Below are 17,459 nucleotides of genomic sequence, written 5' to 3'. Positions count from 1 at the left end.
TACTTTGTAACATTTTAGCTATGAGTTTTGTGAAAAAAAAATATTTTGCAAAATCCATAACTACTGGTCTCTGATCACAGAATAGCTTGTGCTGGTATAGGCTGTAATGCAAAAATTTTAGCCGGACCGCACAACCTGTAATACGGCGCTATGGAAAATCACGCACTCAAGAGTTATTTTTTGAGTGCGGAACAGAGGGTTGCGTTAAGGCTAAAATGTTTGCATTACAGCCTATACCGCCGCGACTCTTAATATGCGTTACCGGCCATTCCACGCGCAATGGACAATTTTTCAGTGGTATAGCCGTAGCGCAAAACTCGTAATCTAGGTGTTAGTTTCTAGAACAAAATTATAGGAAAGTTTTTATGCCCAGATCAGTAATGGAGCATGTTAGGAGATACTAAAAAACAAAATTTATGCTTACCTGATAAATTTATTTCTCTTGTGGTGTATCCAGTCTACGGATTCATCCATTACTTGTGGGATATTCTCCTTCCCAACAGGAAGCTGCAAGAGGACACCGACAGCAGAGCTGTCTATACAGCCCCTCCCCTAACTGCCACCCCCAGTCATTCGACCGAAGACAAGCAAGAAAAAAGGAGAAACTATAGGGTGCAGTGGTGACTGCAGTTTAAAAATAAAAAACACCTGCCTTAAAATGACAGGGCGGGCCGTGGACTGGATACACCACAAGAGAAATAAATTTATCAGGTAAGCATAAATTTTGTTTTCTCTTGTAAAGGTGTATCCAGTCCACGGGTTCATCCATTACTTGTGGGATACCAATACCAAAGCTTTAGGACACGGATGAAGGGAGGGACAAGGCAGGCACTTAAACGGAAGGCACCACTGCCTGTAAGACCTTTCTCCCAAAAATAGCCTCCGCGGAAGCAAAAGTGTCAAATTTGTAGAATTAAAAAAAGTATGAAGCGAAGACCAAGTCGCCGCCTTACAAATCTGTTCAATAGAGGCCTCATTTTTAAAAGCCCATGTGGAAGCCACCGCTCTAGTGGAATGAGCTGTAATTCTTTCAGGAGGCTGCTGGCCAGCAGCCTCATAAGCTAAGCGGATTATGCTTCTCAGCCAAAAAGAAAGAGAAGTTGCCGAAGCCTTTTGGCCTCTCCTCTGTCCAGAGTAGACAACAAACAAATCAGATGTTTGACGAAAATCCTTTGTAGCTTGTAAATAAAACTTTAATGCACGAACCACATCAAGATTGTGTAAAAGATGTTCCTTCTTTGAGGAAGGATTAGGACATAATGAAGGAACAACAATCTCCTGATTGATGTTCTTATTAGATACTACCTTAGGAAGAAACCCAGGTTTGCTACGCAAAACTACCTTATCTGCATGGAAAATCAGATAAGGGGAATCACACTGTAAAGCAGATAACTCAGAAACTCTTCGAGCCGAGGAGATAGCTACTAGAAACAGAACTTTCCAAGATAAAAGTTTAATATCTATGGAATGCAGAGGTTCAAACGGAACCCCTTGAAGAACCTTAAGAACTAAATTTAAACTCCATGGCGGAGCAACAGGTTTAAACACAGGCTTAATTCTAACTAAAGCCTGACAAAACGCCTGAACGTCTGGAACCTCAGCCAGACGTTTGTGCAAAAGAATAGACAGAGCAGAAATCTGTCCCTTTAAGAAACTAGTAGACAATCCTTTCTAGAATCCCTCTTGGAGAAAGGATAAGATTCTAGGAATCCTAACTTTACTCCATGAGTAACCCTTGGATTCACACAAATGAAGATATTTACACCATATCTTATGATAGATTTTCCTGGTGAAAGGCTTTCGAGCCTGAATTAAGGTATCAATGACCGACTCGGAAAAAACATGCTTTGATAGACTCAACCGTTCAATCTCCAAGCAGTCAGATGCAGAGAAATTAGATTTGGATGTTTGAAAGGACCTTGAAGTAGAAGGTCCTGCCTCAGCGGCAGAGTCCATGGTGGAAAGGATGACATGTCCACCAGATCTGCATACCAAGTCCTGCGTGGCCACGCAGGAGCTATCAAAATCACCGAAGCTCTCTCCTGCTTGATCTTGGCAATCAGAGGAAACGGTGGAAACACATAAGCCAGGCTGAAGGACCAGGGCGCTGCTAGAGCATCTATCAGCGCTGCCTTGGGATCCCTGGACCTGGACCCATAACGAGGAAGCTTGGCGTTCTGATGAGACGCCATGAGATCCAGTTCTGGTTTGCCCCATAGTTGAATCAACTGGGCAAATACCTCTGGATGGAGCTCCCACTCCCCCGGATGAAAAGTCTGCCGACTTAAAAAATCCGCCTCCCAGTTCTCTACTCCTGGGATATGGATAGCTGAGAGATGGCAAGAGTGAACCTCTGCCCATAGAATTATCTTTGAAACCTCCAACATCGCCAGGGGGCTCTTTGTACCCCCCTGATGGTTGATATAGGCTACAGTCGTGATGTTGTCTGACTGAAATCTGATGAACCTGACCGCAGCTAGCTGAGGCCAAGCCGGAAGAGCATTGAATATCGCTCTTAGTTCCAGAATGTTTATCGGAAGGAGGGCTTCCTCCTGAGTTCACGAACCCTGAGCCTTTAGCGAGTTCCAGACTGCACCCCAGCCCAGAAGGCTGGCATCTGTCGTCACTATAGTCCATTCTGGCCTGCGGAAGCTCATTCCCCTGGACAGATGGACCCGAGATAGCCACCAGAGAAGAGAATCTCTGGTCTCTTGATCCAGATTTAGCAGAGGGGACAAATCTGTGTAATCCCCATTCCACTGATTGAGCATGCAAAGTTGCAGTGGTCTGAGATGTAGGCGGGCAAACGGAACTATGTCCATTGCCGCTACCATTAAGCCAATTACTTCCATACACTGAGCCACTGACGGTTGAGAAGTGGAATAAAGAGCACGGCAGGAAGTTAGAAGCTTTGACAACCTTACCTCTGTCAGAAAAATCTTCATTTCTACTGAATCTATCAGAGTTCCTAGGAAGGATACTCTTGTGAGAGGGGAGAGAGAACTCTTTTCTTCGTTCACCTTCCACCCGTGAGACCTCAGAAAGACCAGAACAATGTCCATATGGGACTTGGCGATTTGAAAAGTTGACGCCTGTATCAGAATGTCGTCTAGGTAAGGAGCCACCGCTATGCCCCATGGCCTTAGAACCGCCAGTAGGGACCCTAGAACCTTCTTAAAATTCTTGGTGCCGTGGCTAACCCGAAAGGAAGAGCCACAAACTGGTAATGCCTGTCTAGGAAGGCAAACCTGAGAAACCGATGATGGTCTCTGTGTATCGGAATGTGGAGATAAGCATCCTTTAAGTCCACGGTAGTCATATATTGACCCTCCTGGATCATAGGAAGGATGGTTCGAATAGTCTCCATCTTGAAGGATGGGACCCTGAGAAATTTGTTTAGGATCTTGAGATCCAAGATTGGTCTGAAAGTTCCCTCTTTTTTGGGAACTATAAAGAGATTTGAATAGAATCCTTGCCCCTGTTCCTCCCTTGGGACTGGGTGGATCACTCCCATGACCAGAAGGTCTTGAACACAACGTAAGAATGCCTCTCTCTTTATCTGGTTTGCAGATAATTGAGAGAGATGAAATCTCCCTTTTGGGGATGAGGCTTTGAAATCCAGAAGATATCCCTGGGAAACAATCTCCAGAACCCAGGGATCCTGGATGTCTCTTGCCCAAGCCTGGGCGAAGAGAGAAAGTCTGCCCCCAACTAGATTGGGTCCCGGATCGGGGGCTACTCCTTCATACTGTCTTAGAGGCAGCAGCAGGTTTTTTGGCCTGCTTTCCCTTGCTCCAAGCCAGGTTAGGTCTCCAGACTGGCTTGGACTGGGCAAAATTTCCTTCTTGTTATGCAGTAGAGGAAGTTGAAGCTGCGCCACTCTTGAAGTTTCGAAAGGAACGAAAATTAGTCTGTTTGGTCCTTAATATGTTGGACCTATCCTGGGGAAGGGCGTGGCCTTTTCCTCCAGTAATATCAGAAATGATCTCCTTCAGTCCAGGCCCGAATAAGGTCTGCCCTTTGAAGGGGATGTTGAGAAGCTTAGACTTTGAAGTAACATCAGCTGACCAGGATTTAAGCCATAGCGCCCTACGCGCCTGAATGACAAAATCTGAATTCTTAGCCGTTAGCTTTGTTAAATGAAAAACGGCGTCAGAAAAAAATGAATTGGCTAACTTAAGAGCTTTAAGCCTGTCTAGGATATCATCCAACGGGGTCTCCACCTGTAGAGCCTCTTCAAGAGACTCGAACCAGAAAGCCGCTGCAGCAGTGACTGGGGCAATGCATGCAAGAGGCTGGAGAATAAAACCTTGTTGTATAAAGATTTTCTTAAGGAAACCCTCTAATTTTTTATCCATTGGATCTAGGAAAGCACAACTGTCCTCGACGGGAATAGTTGTACGCTTAGCTAGGGTAGAGACTGCTCCCTCCACCTTAGGGACCGTCTGCCACGAGTCCCGTGTAGCGGCATCTATGGGAAACATCTTTTTAAAAACAGGAGGGAGAGAGAACGGTACACATGGTCTATCCCATTCCTTCGTAATAATTTCTGAAAACCTCTTAGGGATTGGAAAAGCATTAGTGTAAACAGGCACTGCAAAGTATTTGTCCATTTTACACAATTTCTCTGGGACTACAATGGTGTCACAGTCATCCAGAGTTGCTAAAACCTCCCTGAGCAACAAGCGGAGGTGTTCAAGCTTAAATTTAAATGCTGTCATTTCAGAGTCAGACTGAAGTAACGCCTTCCCTGAATCAGAAATGTCACCCACAGATAAAAGCTCTCCTGCTTCGGCTTCTGTACATTGTGAGGGTATATCAGACATAGCTACTAAAGCGTCAGAAAGCTCTGTATTTGTTCTAGCCCCAGAGCTGTCTCGCTTTCCTTGTAACCCTGGCAGTTTGGACAATACCTTTGTGAGGGTATGATTCATAACTGCCGCCATGTCTTGTAAGGTAAACACATTGGACGCGCCAGATGTACTTGGCGTCACTTGCACAGGAGATATAGGCTCTGACACATTGGGAGAGCTAGGTGGTTTAACCTCCCTTTTGTCAGTCTGAGAAACCTCTGGTGATAAATCTTTAAAACCCATGATATGGTCTTTATAACTTATAGAAAGGTCAGTGCATTTGGCACACATTCTAAGAGGGGGTTCCACAATGGCTTCTAAACATAATGAGACCAGCAAGCTTGGAAAACACTTTAATAAATGTGAAAAAGCAATTAAACAAAAACGGTACTGTGCCTTTAAGAGAAAAAAAAACTACCACATAAACTGCAAAACAGTGATAAAAAGAAGTAAACTCTACAAAATTTTTACAATGTGTATAAGAGACTAAAACAGCATTGCACCCACTTGCAAATGGATGATTAACCCCTTAGACCCCAAACCGGATTAGAAAAACGGTAAAACCGTTAAAAAACAGTCAAACACACTGCCACAGCTCTGCTGTGGCTCCTACCTGTCCTTAAACACAATTTTTGCAGGAAAAAACCCTCTATAGTGGTCCTAGATGCCAGAGGACTCCTTTAGGGAAGCTGGATGTCTCAGTCTGAATATCAACTGCGCATAAAGTGCGCAAAAATAGGCCCCTCCCACCATGCACTCAATGTCAGAGGGCCTTAAAAAAGTAATCCTAGGAGTGATCTAACAAGCCATGTGGAAAACTAGGCCCCAAATAAAGATTTATCACCCTCAGAGAAAAAACGTTTTTACACTAAGTAATATGAGTATTAACATGAATATTACCCCTTTTTGCAAGCATGATCCCAGTTGCTGTTAAATCACTGTATCAGGCTTACCTCAAATATACCAGGCACTGTCAGCATTTTCTAGACCTTATCATCTCTCTAGAAAAAAAAAATACTGAACATAACTCAAAGCAGGCAATCTGCAGACCGTCCCCTCAACTGAAGTTTTCTTTCCATACTCTTCAGTTATGTGTGAGAACAGCAATGGACCTTAGTTACAAACCGCTAAGATCATCAAACCTCCAGGCAGAATTCTTCTTCCAATTTCTGCCTGAGAGTAAAACAGTACAACGCCGGTACCGTTTAAAAATAAACTTTTGTGCGGAGCTTGGAGCTCAAGCAAGATGGAGGGGTTTTGAGAAAGCTCCGTGCAATACTGCTGAACAGAGCAATATAATAGCGCTCTCAACCGGCATCTGAGACATACAGGGGGCTATGAAAGCGTGCTGAACCCTACAGAATACTGTGACAAGTGTTTTAGGAGCGGAGAACTAACTTTGCTAAGCGCTGAGGGGAATGAGCTGAAAGGTGCCGCCCGCCATCTTGGATACACGCAGGTCAGAAACACGCTGCAACTTTCCCCAACAAAGCCACTATCCGAATGGCGGGTAGATACCTGGCCTGCAGCGGCTTGAATAGGCAACAGTGACTGTGTGCAACTACATCAGACCTAGAGGAGACCGCACTTGTCTGGGACCAAGCCGGGAGACGCCATGTGAGGCCTGGGTCATGTGAGACAGCTTAAACGGAGTTCCGGCAACGATACAGATAAGTGTCAGCTTGGGGGCTATTTTTGTTAAAAAAAGAAGGGCAATTCCAATCCGACTACGGAGCAAGCTAGTAAGAAACCCTGAAAGTCATGCCTGCTTACAAAAGTGATAAACTGCACGTATATAATGTACTATGACAAACGGAAGGGGTTAACTTTTGATGTACAGACTGTTACCAAATATAGATAAATGACACACCAACATGGTGTTTTTCCTGAAACATACCCAATGTTTAGCGGCACACACCCTGGAAGATATAAAACATATAAATACATTCTAAAGCCTTAAGTCCTGACTACAGGAAAATGTTACACAGCTTGGTGGAATAATATTGATGGCCGGTGCTGCTTGAGAACCTAGCATGCTGCTACAAGAGGCCTATGCTACTTCAGAACGCAATCTAACTGCTAAAGGCCTTTTATCTGGGTTATGCTGAATTAAAGTGTATAGAGGTCCTTTTTTTTTTTCTATCGCTCCTGAAAGGGCCCTGGACTTTTACTGTAGACCTCATCTCTTGTTTTTGGCTGTTTCTATTAGAAGTGACTTTTAGCAATTTGAGGGAGATATAAAAACTTGCTCTATCTGAAAGCCACAATATTCCGGTGCAGACTGCTTTCAGTATGGCGGCCAGAAAACAGAATAAACCCTCACAGGGATCCAAAATTCAGTCTGCTAATTTATTTTTTAAACCAGCGAAAGGGGATAAGCATCAGGAACAACAAAATAATGCTGGAGAGGAAGATTCTGACTCGGATGCTGACTCCCACCTAGAAGATGGTGATTCTATCCCAGCAACTAGAGCTGACCTAAAAGCATTGGTCTCTAAGCAAGACATAAATATGAACTTTGAGAAGATGTGGGAAAAATTTGATACACTGCAAAATACCATGACCAGTAGTTTTACAGAAATAAAACACGACATTCAAGAACTGGATACAAGAGTGACCACTCTGGAAGATTCAGAAACCTCCACTGCAACAGAACTTTCTGCTTTACAACAGCAGGTAGCTTCCCAACAATTAATGATTGATGAGGTCCAAGAGAAATTGGAGGACCTAGAATATAGGAGCCGTAGGTGCAATCTACGCTTAAAGGGAATCCCAGAATCTGTCCTAGCAGCAGAGCTACCTAACTACTTACATATGTTTTTCCAAGCAATAACAGGAGATGTGGACGACGAGAAATTTCAACTTGAAAGGGCCCACAGAGCCTTGCGGGCTAAACCTAAAGACGACGCCCCTCCAAGAGACGTTGTAACCAAGTTAGCTCGGTTCCCAGACAAGGAGGCCATACTATTGGCAGCGAGGAAACACCCAACATTTAAGTTCCAGGGCTCGGTTGTACAGGTGTATCAGGACTTATGTGTTAAAACGCTTCAAAGAAGAAGTCAGCTTAGACCCCTGACAGCGCTCTTGCGAAAGCACCAAATTAAATATTGATGGGGCTTTCCATTTGGATTGCATATCCTACATGAAGGGAAAACAGTTAGTCTGAGAGAGGTGGCAGACATACCAGACGCTTGCTGTAAACTCCATTTAGAACCTCCAGAACTACCACAGCTTCCCACCAATGGAGTTGCCTCACAACCTGGATCAGGATCTTCTTTGCAACAAAAGCCACACTGGACCAAAGTGGCGAAGAAAAAGGCCAAATCATGACTTTCCTTTTCAGTCCATCCTGTTGTGCTTAAATATCTTGGACTTGTGGGTGCCTTCACTGGTGAAAAAGAAGGAATTATCCTTGTAGAGTAGGCCACCCGGATAAGGACTTCCACCTTTTAGCTTGAATCAGGAGATGTGATCGGTTAGAACTAAGGAGATGGAGGAGTAGTGGGGTCCAGTTCCACAAAAGCCGGCTGAGAGATTGACGACAGAAATTTGTTCAGCAGCTGCACCACTGGGTGTTGCAATTCTGGACAATAAGTTTTTAATTTCGATGATAATGTTATGGTTGAATGTAAACCAATGTTTTTTTGATAACTATTGTTTTTACTTTTTTGTTTTTGAAAGTTTATGCCTGTTTCCACTCTTCTTTTCCAGCTTACAAAGATATATTGCCACTAAGTCAAAAAAATCAAATAGCCGGAAAGGAGGGAGCTTCCGAGAGAGAGAGACTCTACCCATAATCTAGTAAGTAATGACCGAACACATTAGACTAATCTCCCATAACGTAAGAGGTCTCAATACAGATTATAAACGGAGGACTGCTTTAACACAATACTCGCGACTGAAAGCCAACATTATTTTTTTGCAGGAGACACACTTCACTAAAGACATAATCCCAAGATACTGGACAAGACAATTTACACAACATTTTCACTCTACCACAGACAAAAAAAAAGGGGGGTTTCAATTTTAATACACCATTCTTTACAGTTTGTGGTTGAAGAGATAGTGGAAGATACAGAGGGTAGATTTTTAATAATTCGAGGAAGACAGGGAGACAAACATATTACGCTCTGTAATGTTTACGCCCCCAACGACAAACAGTTAGCCTTTTTTCAACATGTTTCCCATCTACTGACCCAGTGGTCTCACTCAAGAATTATTTTAGGAGGGGATTTTAACATCTCAATGCAGGCTCATCAAAGCCAGAAGGGGAAGTCGCAAACACAGAAACAACTAAGGCATAACTCTATGGTTAAGCAGATAAAAGAAATTTGGGCTTCACACAATATTCTTGATTCATGGGACACGCTTTATGGTAAAACAAATGATTACACTTTTTATTCTCATGCACATAAGACATACTCTAAATTAGATTATGTATATTTGAGTCAGATTCTCATCCCAAACCTATCCTCCTCTAGCATACATGCCTGTGCGTGGTCTGACCATTCTTTAATCCAGATTGACATTCAAATGACCCATCCATTGACGACAGCTCGGACTTGGACTTATGACCCATATGTACTTCAACACCCAACCACAAAAGATTCCATCACGAAGGCTCTCGCAGAATACTGGGAGTTAAATTTAGATACAACTAAAAACCCTTCATACTGTTGGGCAGCTCATAAACCTTTTATTAGGGGATTACTTATTAAAGCAAAGGCAGCCCTAACTAAGGAGAATAGGGCGGTGACAGATTCTTTGCAGAGTCAGATTGACACCCTTACTAAAAAACACCAACGCACTTTATCGCCAGACACCTTCTCCCAACTACAAACTAAGAGGCTAGAGTTAGCTACACTGATGAACAAAGCATCCATTAGGGCAGCTCATAGACTCAAAGCTCACTACTTTCTGTACTCGAATAAACCCGATAAATATTTAGCTCATAAACTGAGGGAACATACAAAATCCTTTGCAATACCCTCTATACAGAAAACTGACGGGACATATACATCTAACCCCCAGGAAATAGCTGATAACTTCGCCCAATATTATGCAAAACTATACGATGGGAAAAAGGTAAATCACAACCCTCAGATCACAGCTTTAAGGACCAGCTTCCTAAATAGTGCTGTACTACAGACTTTGGAGGAAAAGGATAGTAGGGAGCTGGGAGCGGAGATATCAACAGGGGAAGTGCTGAACGCCATTAAAAATCTAAAATTAGGGAAGGCAGCAGGACCAGATGGGTTCCCGGGGGAGTATTACCAACTCTTTAAGTCACTCTTAGTCCCACACTTAGTTAAATTTTGCAACTATATACTACAAGGGAAAGAGATCCCCAGAGAAATCTTACAGGCCAAAATAGTGGTCATTCCAAAGGGAGGGAAAAATCCAAAATTATGCCAAAGCTATAGACCCATTTCATTGATAAATCAAGATATTAAAATTTTTACTAAAATCCTGGCCAATAGGTTACAAAAATATCTGCCGTCTCTGATCCATCCAGACCAGGTAGGGTTCATTATAGGAAGGGAGGCCCCAGATAATACCAGACGCACCATATCTCTGGTTGACTATCTGACGAAGACGGGAACGCCTTCTCTGGTCCTGTCATTGGACGCAGAGAAGGCGTTCGACAGAATAGATTGGGACCTTCTGTTTAGTGTTTTGGAGAGGATGGGTTTCCAGGAGAGATTCATTCAAGCAGTAAAAAGTATATATTCATATCCTGTGGCTACAATCAGGGCTGCAGGTTTTCAGTCACAATCCATAGATATACTAAACGGGACCAGACAGGGTTGCCCCTTGTCCCCGCTCCTGTTTGCGCTCTGTATTGAGCCGTTAGCTGCACAAATAAGATTATCCACAGACATTCATGGAGTGCGGATTGCACAACAGGAATTTAAATTGTCTCTTTTTGCTGATGATGTGCTCCTCACTTTGACCAAGCCATTGATGTCTCTGCCCAACCTGTACCGAATCCTATTAGATTATGCTAGCATTTCAGGCTACAAGGTAAACTTGGAAAAAAGCAAAGCTTTAGCTATAGCACTCCCTGACCACACTAAAAAGTTAATTGAAACTAATTTTGAGTTCACTTGGGGAAAAGGAGCAATTAAGTATTTAGGCATCCATCTGTCAACTAATGTCAAAGCACTTTTTGATTTGAACTATGTCCCCCTGTTTAAGACAATTAGGAGAGACTTGGGGAAGTGGAAGTTGGGGAACTTCTCTTGGTATGGACGGCTGACAGCCATAAAAATGAATATTCTCCCCAAGCTTTTATACCTATTTAGGGCTTTGCCAATCAAAATTCCCTTATTGGAACTTCAAAAATTGCAAACAGACCTAATAAGGTTTGTAAGGGGCCCCAAAACAGCTAGGATAGCCTCTCATATTCTTAAATTACATAGAAGTTTGGGGGGGTGGGAGTCCCCAACCTGGTAGATTATTTTCAGGCAGCAAGATTAGGACAGAACACGTTAATAGGCAGAAAAACAGACAGACTGGTCTGGGTGGAGGTGGAGATGGCGATTTCCTCATATAGATCCCCAGAAGATATTCTATGGGAAAGAGATAGTAAGTCTAGTGGAGACTCAGCTGCCTCATCAATAACTAAGGACATGATGAAGATGTGGCAGACTTTGACCAGATCTCTGCACCTAATTCCGGTAAACTCATTGGTGAGACCAATCAAAACTTTACTACACACTGATTTCCGGGTCCAGGTGGAAAAATTGGAGAATAAGGGTCTCTATAGAGTGGCAGATTTCTATCAAAATGGTAAATTAGCTACATATAACTGTATACAAGAAATGATTAGACCTGACAAACTCCAGTGGTTCCTATATCTCCAGGTAACTTCAGCTATTGCAAAATATATACCACATTATCAGAAGCAATCCCCAACAGCATTAGAACGATTATGCGGTTCAGGTGATAGGGGTAAAAAGGTGATCTCTCAGATTTATTTAACACTACAAAAAACCAGGAACACCTCTAAGACACTAACAGCAGCTAAGTGGGAGGCAGACTTGAACAAAGAGAGTACTCTAGGGAGGAATGGGAAGCGATCTTCGCCTCTTCTACCAGGGGACTGATTTGCGCAGATTTTAGAGAAAACTGCATAAAGACGTCATTCCGGTGGTACCTTACTCCAATTATTACGGCTCATTACTCTGAGAAGGGAAACAGAAACTGTTATAGGGGGTGCTCAGCGATAGGGACATATATACACATGTGGTGGGAGTGCCCTCAGGTGCAACGGATATGGGTAGATCTATCTAAGATGCTGAGTACGGTACTGAACGAAAATATTGCCCTGGGGGCATCTCAGGCACTCCTGAACGAGCATATACCTAGATTCAATTCAGCCACTAACACATTCATTCGCTTGCTATGTACAGCTACTAGGATCACTATTGCTAAGTACTGGAAGACAGGGGTACCCTCCTGGGGGGAGGTAAAAGAGAGGATCCAAATGGTATATAAGATGTCAGAAACTGTAGCTTCCATTCAGGGGAATAAGGAACAGTTCTTAAAGGTCTGGTACTACTGGATGTTGAATGATGGGTGAGAGGGTGGCCGGGAGGAGGTATTCCCCCTCAAAAATAAATGATAGGGGATCAGGTGACATTCAAACTACCGTGACCTCATGAGACATAAACCAGACAAGACACAATTAGACAATGGGAGATAGCTTTGGCTGAAAAGGAGTCTCTCCTCTCGGAACAGTGTACAAGATAATAACGAAACAGGCAAGTTGAATGTTAAAATTGTTTATTAGTTGTAAGGTTAGTTCATTTGTTGGTGTTAACTCTTTTTTTTTCAAGTTCAGTAATACAAAATTAATAAGACGAGCAGAAATTCAGAAATGCAGAACTTTTGGACATTCTATAAATACATTTACAGCTCTGCTTAAGTACCTACCGACCCAAAGGTTATATAGCTTCGTTGAGGTGTGAAAGCTCACTCAACCAATTCATGGACTTTGGGGTGGGGGGGCCAATTTATACACTGTTGTCGGATGCATTCTGTAATTGAAGTCTTATTTTCAATAAAAAATATTTCAACTAAAAATAAACTTTTGATTGAAGGTAAAAACTACACTAAGTCACCACATCTCTCTTGATACTTCCTTTCTTGTCGAGAGATGCAAGAGAATGACTGGGGGTGGCAGTTAGGGGAGGGGCTGTATAGACAGCTCTGCTGTGGGTGTCCTCTTGCAGCTTCCTGTTGGGAAGGAGAATATCCCACAAGTAATGGATGAACCCGTGGACTGGATACACCTTTACAAGAGAAATATATAATTAAACACACATGACTGTTATCAAATATAAGTTATCCCTTTTTGGTTGATGTTTTCCTTTCTTATTGCTTGTTTATGCTTTTGCTTCTGTGTTGGTAAATAAAAAGCCAAGGCACTCCTTTATTGTTAGGTTTTTGGGGGGAGAGGTCCTGATGAAGCCTATGGGCTCCAGAGCCTCCAGCGGTTGTAAAACCGATGCAATTTAACCTGTAATCATCTCAATCTGATTGTATTGAGATGATTGACAGCCCCCTTTTGCACGCAATTGGCTGTGCACAAGCAGGGGGCAGCATTGCACAATCAGTGGGAACATGAAACTTAGTGTTTGAAAGAGAGGCTTGTCCTTTTACTTGACTGGTCTTTTGTCCCTCTTAGATAGAGATGCTCTCTAACAATTGCCTTCATCAAAGCAGCACTTAAACATCTGTTGTTTTTTGTGTGTTTAGTTTTGTTTAGTTTTTGGGGGCTTTGTTTGGTTTTTTACAAGGAGAAACCCTAATTCAGCTTCTATCTCTGTCTGTTTGACCTAAAGATTCTTGTGTCCCTGATTCAAATGAAATAACTTGCCCTGCCCTAGGATGCAGGTGTTCATAGAAAACATCCTGGCTTTCAGTGAGGCAAGTGGAAAGATAAGGGGATTACAGGACTCATCTCTCTCCCTCTGATTTAGAGTTGACTTTAACTAAGACCCCCCCAGAGAGGTCCTATGTCCCTCTAATTTGCAGTGACTCACTATTCCACAAAGAAGAGAATGAGACCCCATTTTTGAAATAAGCGAGAAACTCTTTAAGACGGTAATAGGGTTGCCTATTAGTTCTTTGAAGATACAGTTTTTTGTGCTTTCTGTTCTATTTAGTAGAAGACTACTCTCTTCATCCTAATGTCTTATCTTTTTTTAATGCTTTGAATAATAATTCATTCTGTTTTAACTATTTGATTTCTTCTTAGGATTTGAAGTTGGTTCTTTTGGTTTACCTTAGCTTCTTTTTGAGTTTGTAAGTAATTCTTTACAGTTATAATATTCCATAGTGGCTTTTAGGACGTCTCTAATACTGCTCAGTTCTTTTATTCCTTCAATCTGTGCTAATCTCAGATAATAGGGTATCTTCTTTACCACACTTAGAAGTAGTCAGATAGTACTTAGGGTTCTGACACTACCAACAACATCAGGAAGACTGATTCTGTCCAGAATGAAAGCTTCCTTGGCCAATTGGATTATTTTTTGTGGTTTAAGAGTATAGAAAGAAGTCTTCTCAGATATAGGTTAGCTAAAACAGAATCAATCATGATTATGGTAGCTAGTACAAAAAGGTTTGTCGTATTTTATTAGAGTAAATTGACTTGACAAGTATTTTTAATGTCACATGGTATGTGTGAAGGATGAATTTTACAGGTTTTTGTAAAAGGTCACCTTCTATGTCAGTGATGGTGAACCTTGGTAATCCAGATGTTTCAGAACTACATTTCCCATGATGCTTGACTTGTCTTGAGTGCCTAAGCATCATGGGAAATGTAGTTCAGAAACATGTGGAGTGCCAAAGTTCATCATCACTGTTCTATGTTCTTATATTCCCTTCTTGGCTAGGTATAATGATACAGTTGTGCAAGGCAGCTAATTTGAATATTTTTACCAGATTTTACTACTCAGATCTTTACATGAAGCAGACTGTACTTTTTAAGCCCACAGTGTCTTTTTTTCTATACCTGTGCGTTCATATGGGTAACTTTGATACTGACTCACTAAGAATATATTGTGTCACTATGAGAGTACAATTGAAAAACAAAACTTCCTGATAAATATATTTCCTCATAACAGCAACAGAAGGGGAAGTGGTGTATATATGGGAGGGGTGGTACCTATTCCAAGGTTACAAGTCAGTTTATGTTCTCACATAAACAGATTACTGTGTTGGCAGCATTGACTTGTCCTTAAAAATATAAGTTATACAATGCCACCACTGAGTTCAGGGACTGAGTTTAAAGGGGCATGAAAGAATTTTATTTCTTCCATGATTCAGATGGAGCATACAATTTTAAACAACTTTCCAATTTACTTATTTTAACAAATGTGTTTCATTATCTTGGTATACTTTGTTGAAGAAGCCGCAATGCACTACTGGGGGTTAGCTGAACACATCTGGTAAGCCAATGAGAAGAAGCATATACAGTATGTGCAGCTACCAATCAGCAGTTAAAGGGACAGTGTACACCAATTTTCATATAACTGCATATAATAGACACTACTATAAAGAAGAATATGCACAGATACCAATGTAAAAATCCAGTATAAAGCTTTTACAAACTTAGCTCCAAAGGTTAGCACTGTTTTGATGAGGTTAGGCAGGAAGAGCAGACACTTCCCCCCCCCCCTTCCCCATATGAACAGAAAGATTACACAAACAAGAGCAGCAGGACTCTGTAGACCTATGTCTACAGCTGATATTTTGGGGCTTGGTTAGGAATCTAAAAACCAGCACAATGTTACTACAAAATAAGCAAAATTATACATTGTAACAAAAACACTCCCAGATGGGCTATATAAATGGATAATCTACAAAACATTTATCTAGTAAACAATGTCCCTTTAACTTGCTGCTCTTAAGACTAGCTAGGTATGCTCCTCAACAAAGGGTACCAAGAGAAAGAAAACTAATTATACAATAAAGGTCAATTGGAAAGTTGTCTAAAATTCTTTATCATGTCCCTTTATTACAGAAAGTTCCGCAGAGTAGTGTATTTGTATGTTTAAAGGGACACTGAACCCAAATTTTGTTTTTTTATAATTCAGATAGAGCATGCAATTTTAAGCAACTTTCTAATTGACTCATATTATCAAATTGTCTTCATTCTCTTGGTATCTTTATTTGAAATGCAAGAATGTAAGTTTAGATGCCGGCCCATTTTTGGTGAACAAACTGGGTTGTTCTTGCTGATTGGTGGATAAATTCATCCACCAATAAACAAGTGCTTTCTATGGTTCTGAACCAAAAAAAAGTAGCTTAGATGCCTTCTTTTTCAAATGTCCCTTTAAGTAAGAACTTAATTTTGCAAAAGAGTTTTCCCTTTGAATTTCCATAGTTTTAGAACATATTTATAATATACACAAAAATTTGTCAACACAGTTCAAGTACACTATCTGCTATTCTACTTGGCATTTGCATAACTTGAGTGGGCATTTTAGTATGAGATCTGATAACTATTTTTTAAAACCAAGAAAAATAAATAAATATAATTCAGAAGTTAAAAATAACTTTGCCAAGGTTTCTTCAATAGGAGTTTACCACCCTATTTACTAAGCCACAGAAATTTAGATTTTCTTTCAGTTTTTTCTTCTGTATCAGTATGAGTTGAGATAGATATCTAATTTTTAGGTTCATTTCATGCTTAGACAAAATGTGTTTACAAACGCGCTGTGTGTATAATTATACACATACATCAATTATTAGGTGCAAGCAGTTAATATGTTATATAACAAAAGAGCATATTAGCACTTACCCTTTAAACGTGACCTCACATTATTTGCTGCTTTCTTGATTTCTAGAGTCAGATTTTCCAATTCATCTTTAGTCTCTAAATAAAAAGAGTTTTAAAATATCACATTAAAATAAAGCAATATAAATATATCATATTTCACCAAAAAGGTGAAGATGTACTTATCCATTTACTTTGTATTCTTTGCGTTTTAAAGTAGGGTGACCACAGGATCATACTGGGTTGTTGTTTTTTTTTTAACATACTGTCCCTTTGTCCCCAGAACTTTTTGAAGGGATGTCACATTTTGTTATCATGACTGTTTACTTAATTATTTTATTATATATGCACAACACTCATGTTGGTATTATTTTTATGTCCATCACACTACTACTGCAATAAAAGCATCTGTTAGCAGTTCTGCAGCTGGGGAACCACAGTTCCCTGCATTCTGTGGTGGTGGACACGTGTGAAAGGAGGCAGAAGCAGCAGCAGCCTGTGCTCCTTTATGATGATGTCTGATTGGGGGCAGGTGGCTTGTAAGTTGATCTGCAGAGAAATAGCAATTGAACATAAGAGAGAAATTGTTCATCAGGGAAAGCATTGAAAAGCAGAGACAGGGCTAAACAGCAGAGAGAGAAAGAGTTGAACAGTGGAGAGATTAATCTGAGATTATAACTAGTAAGGTGTACTTTATTGTGAAATGATATCTGTTTGAATCTTATATTTATATGACCAAATGTGTTAGGGTGTGTAAGAGGTGCAACACCTTTTAAAATATAAAATAAAAGGAGCCATAAACAGATGGGAGAGAGGAC

General features: G+C 41.2%; 1 protein-coding gene across 2 annotated transcripts in view; it reads right to left on the bottom strand.

Moving 5' to 3' along the window:
• Positions 1-17,459, bottom strand: part of STX3 (syntaxin 3) — a 113,011-nt gene that overhangs the window by 42,715 nt on the left and 52,837 nt on the right. For both annotated transcript variants that reach the window (XM_053692290.1, XM_053692289.1), the window contains exon 4: positions 16,666-16,740. In XM_053692290.1, the coding sequence (XP_053548265.1) occupies positions 16,666-16,740 (75 nt within the window). The remainder of the gene's footprint in view (positions 1-16,665; positions 16,741-17,459) is intronic.

The sequence above is a fragment of the Bombina bombina genome, chromosome 9, assembly GCF_027579735.1.
Source record: "Bombina bombina isolate aBomBom1 chromosome 9, aBomBom1.pri, whole genome shotgun sequence".
Classification (NCBI taxonomy): domain Eukaryota; kingdom Metazoa; phylum Chordata; class Amphibia; order Anura; family Bombinatoridae; genus Bombina; species Bombina bombina.
The sequence above is the reverse complement of the archived record's forward strand: the minus strand, read 5'-3'. Positions and strand labels throughout refer to the sequence as shown.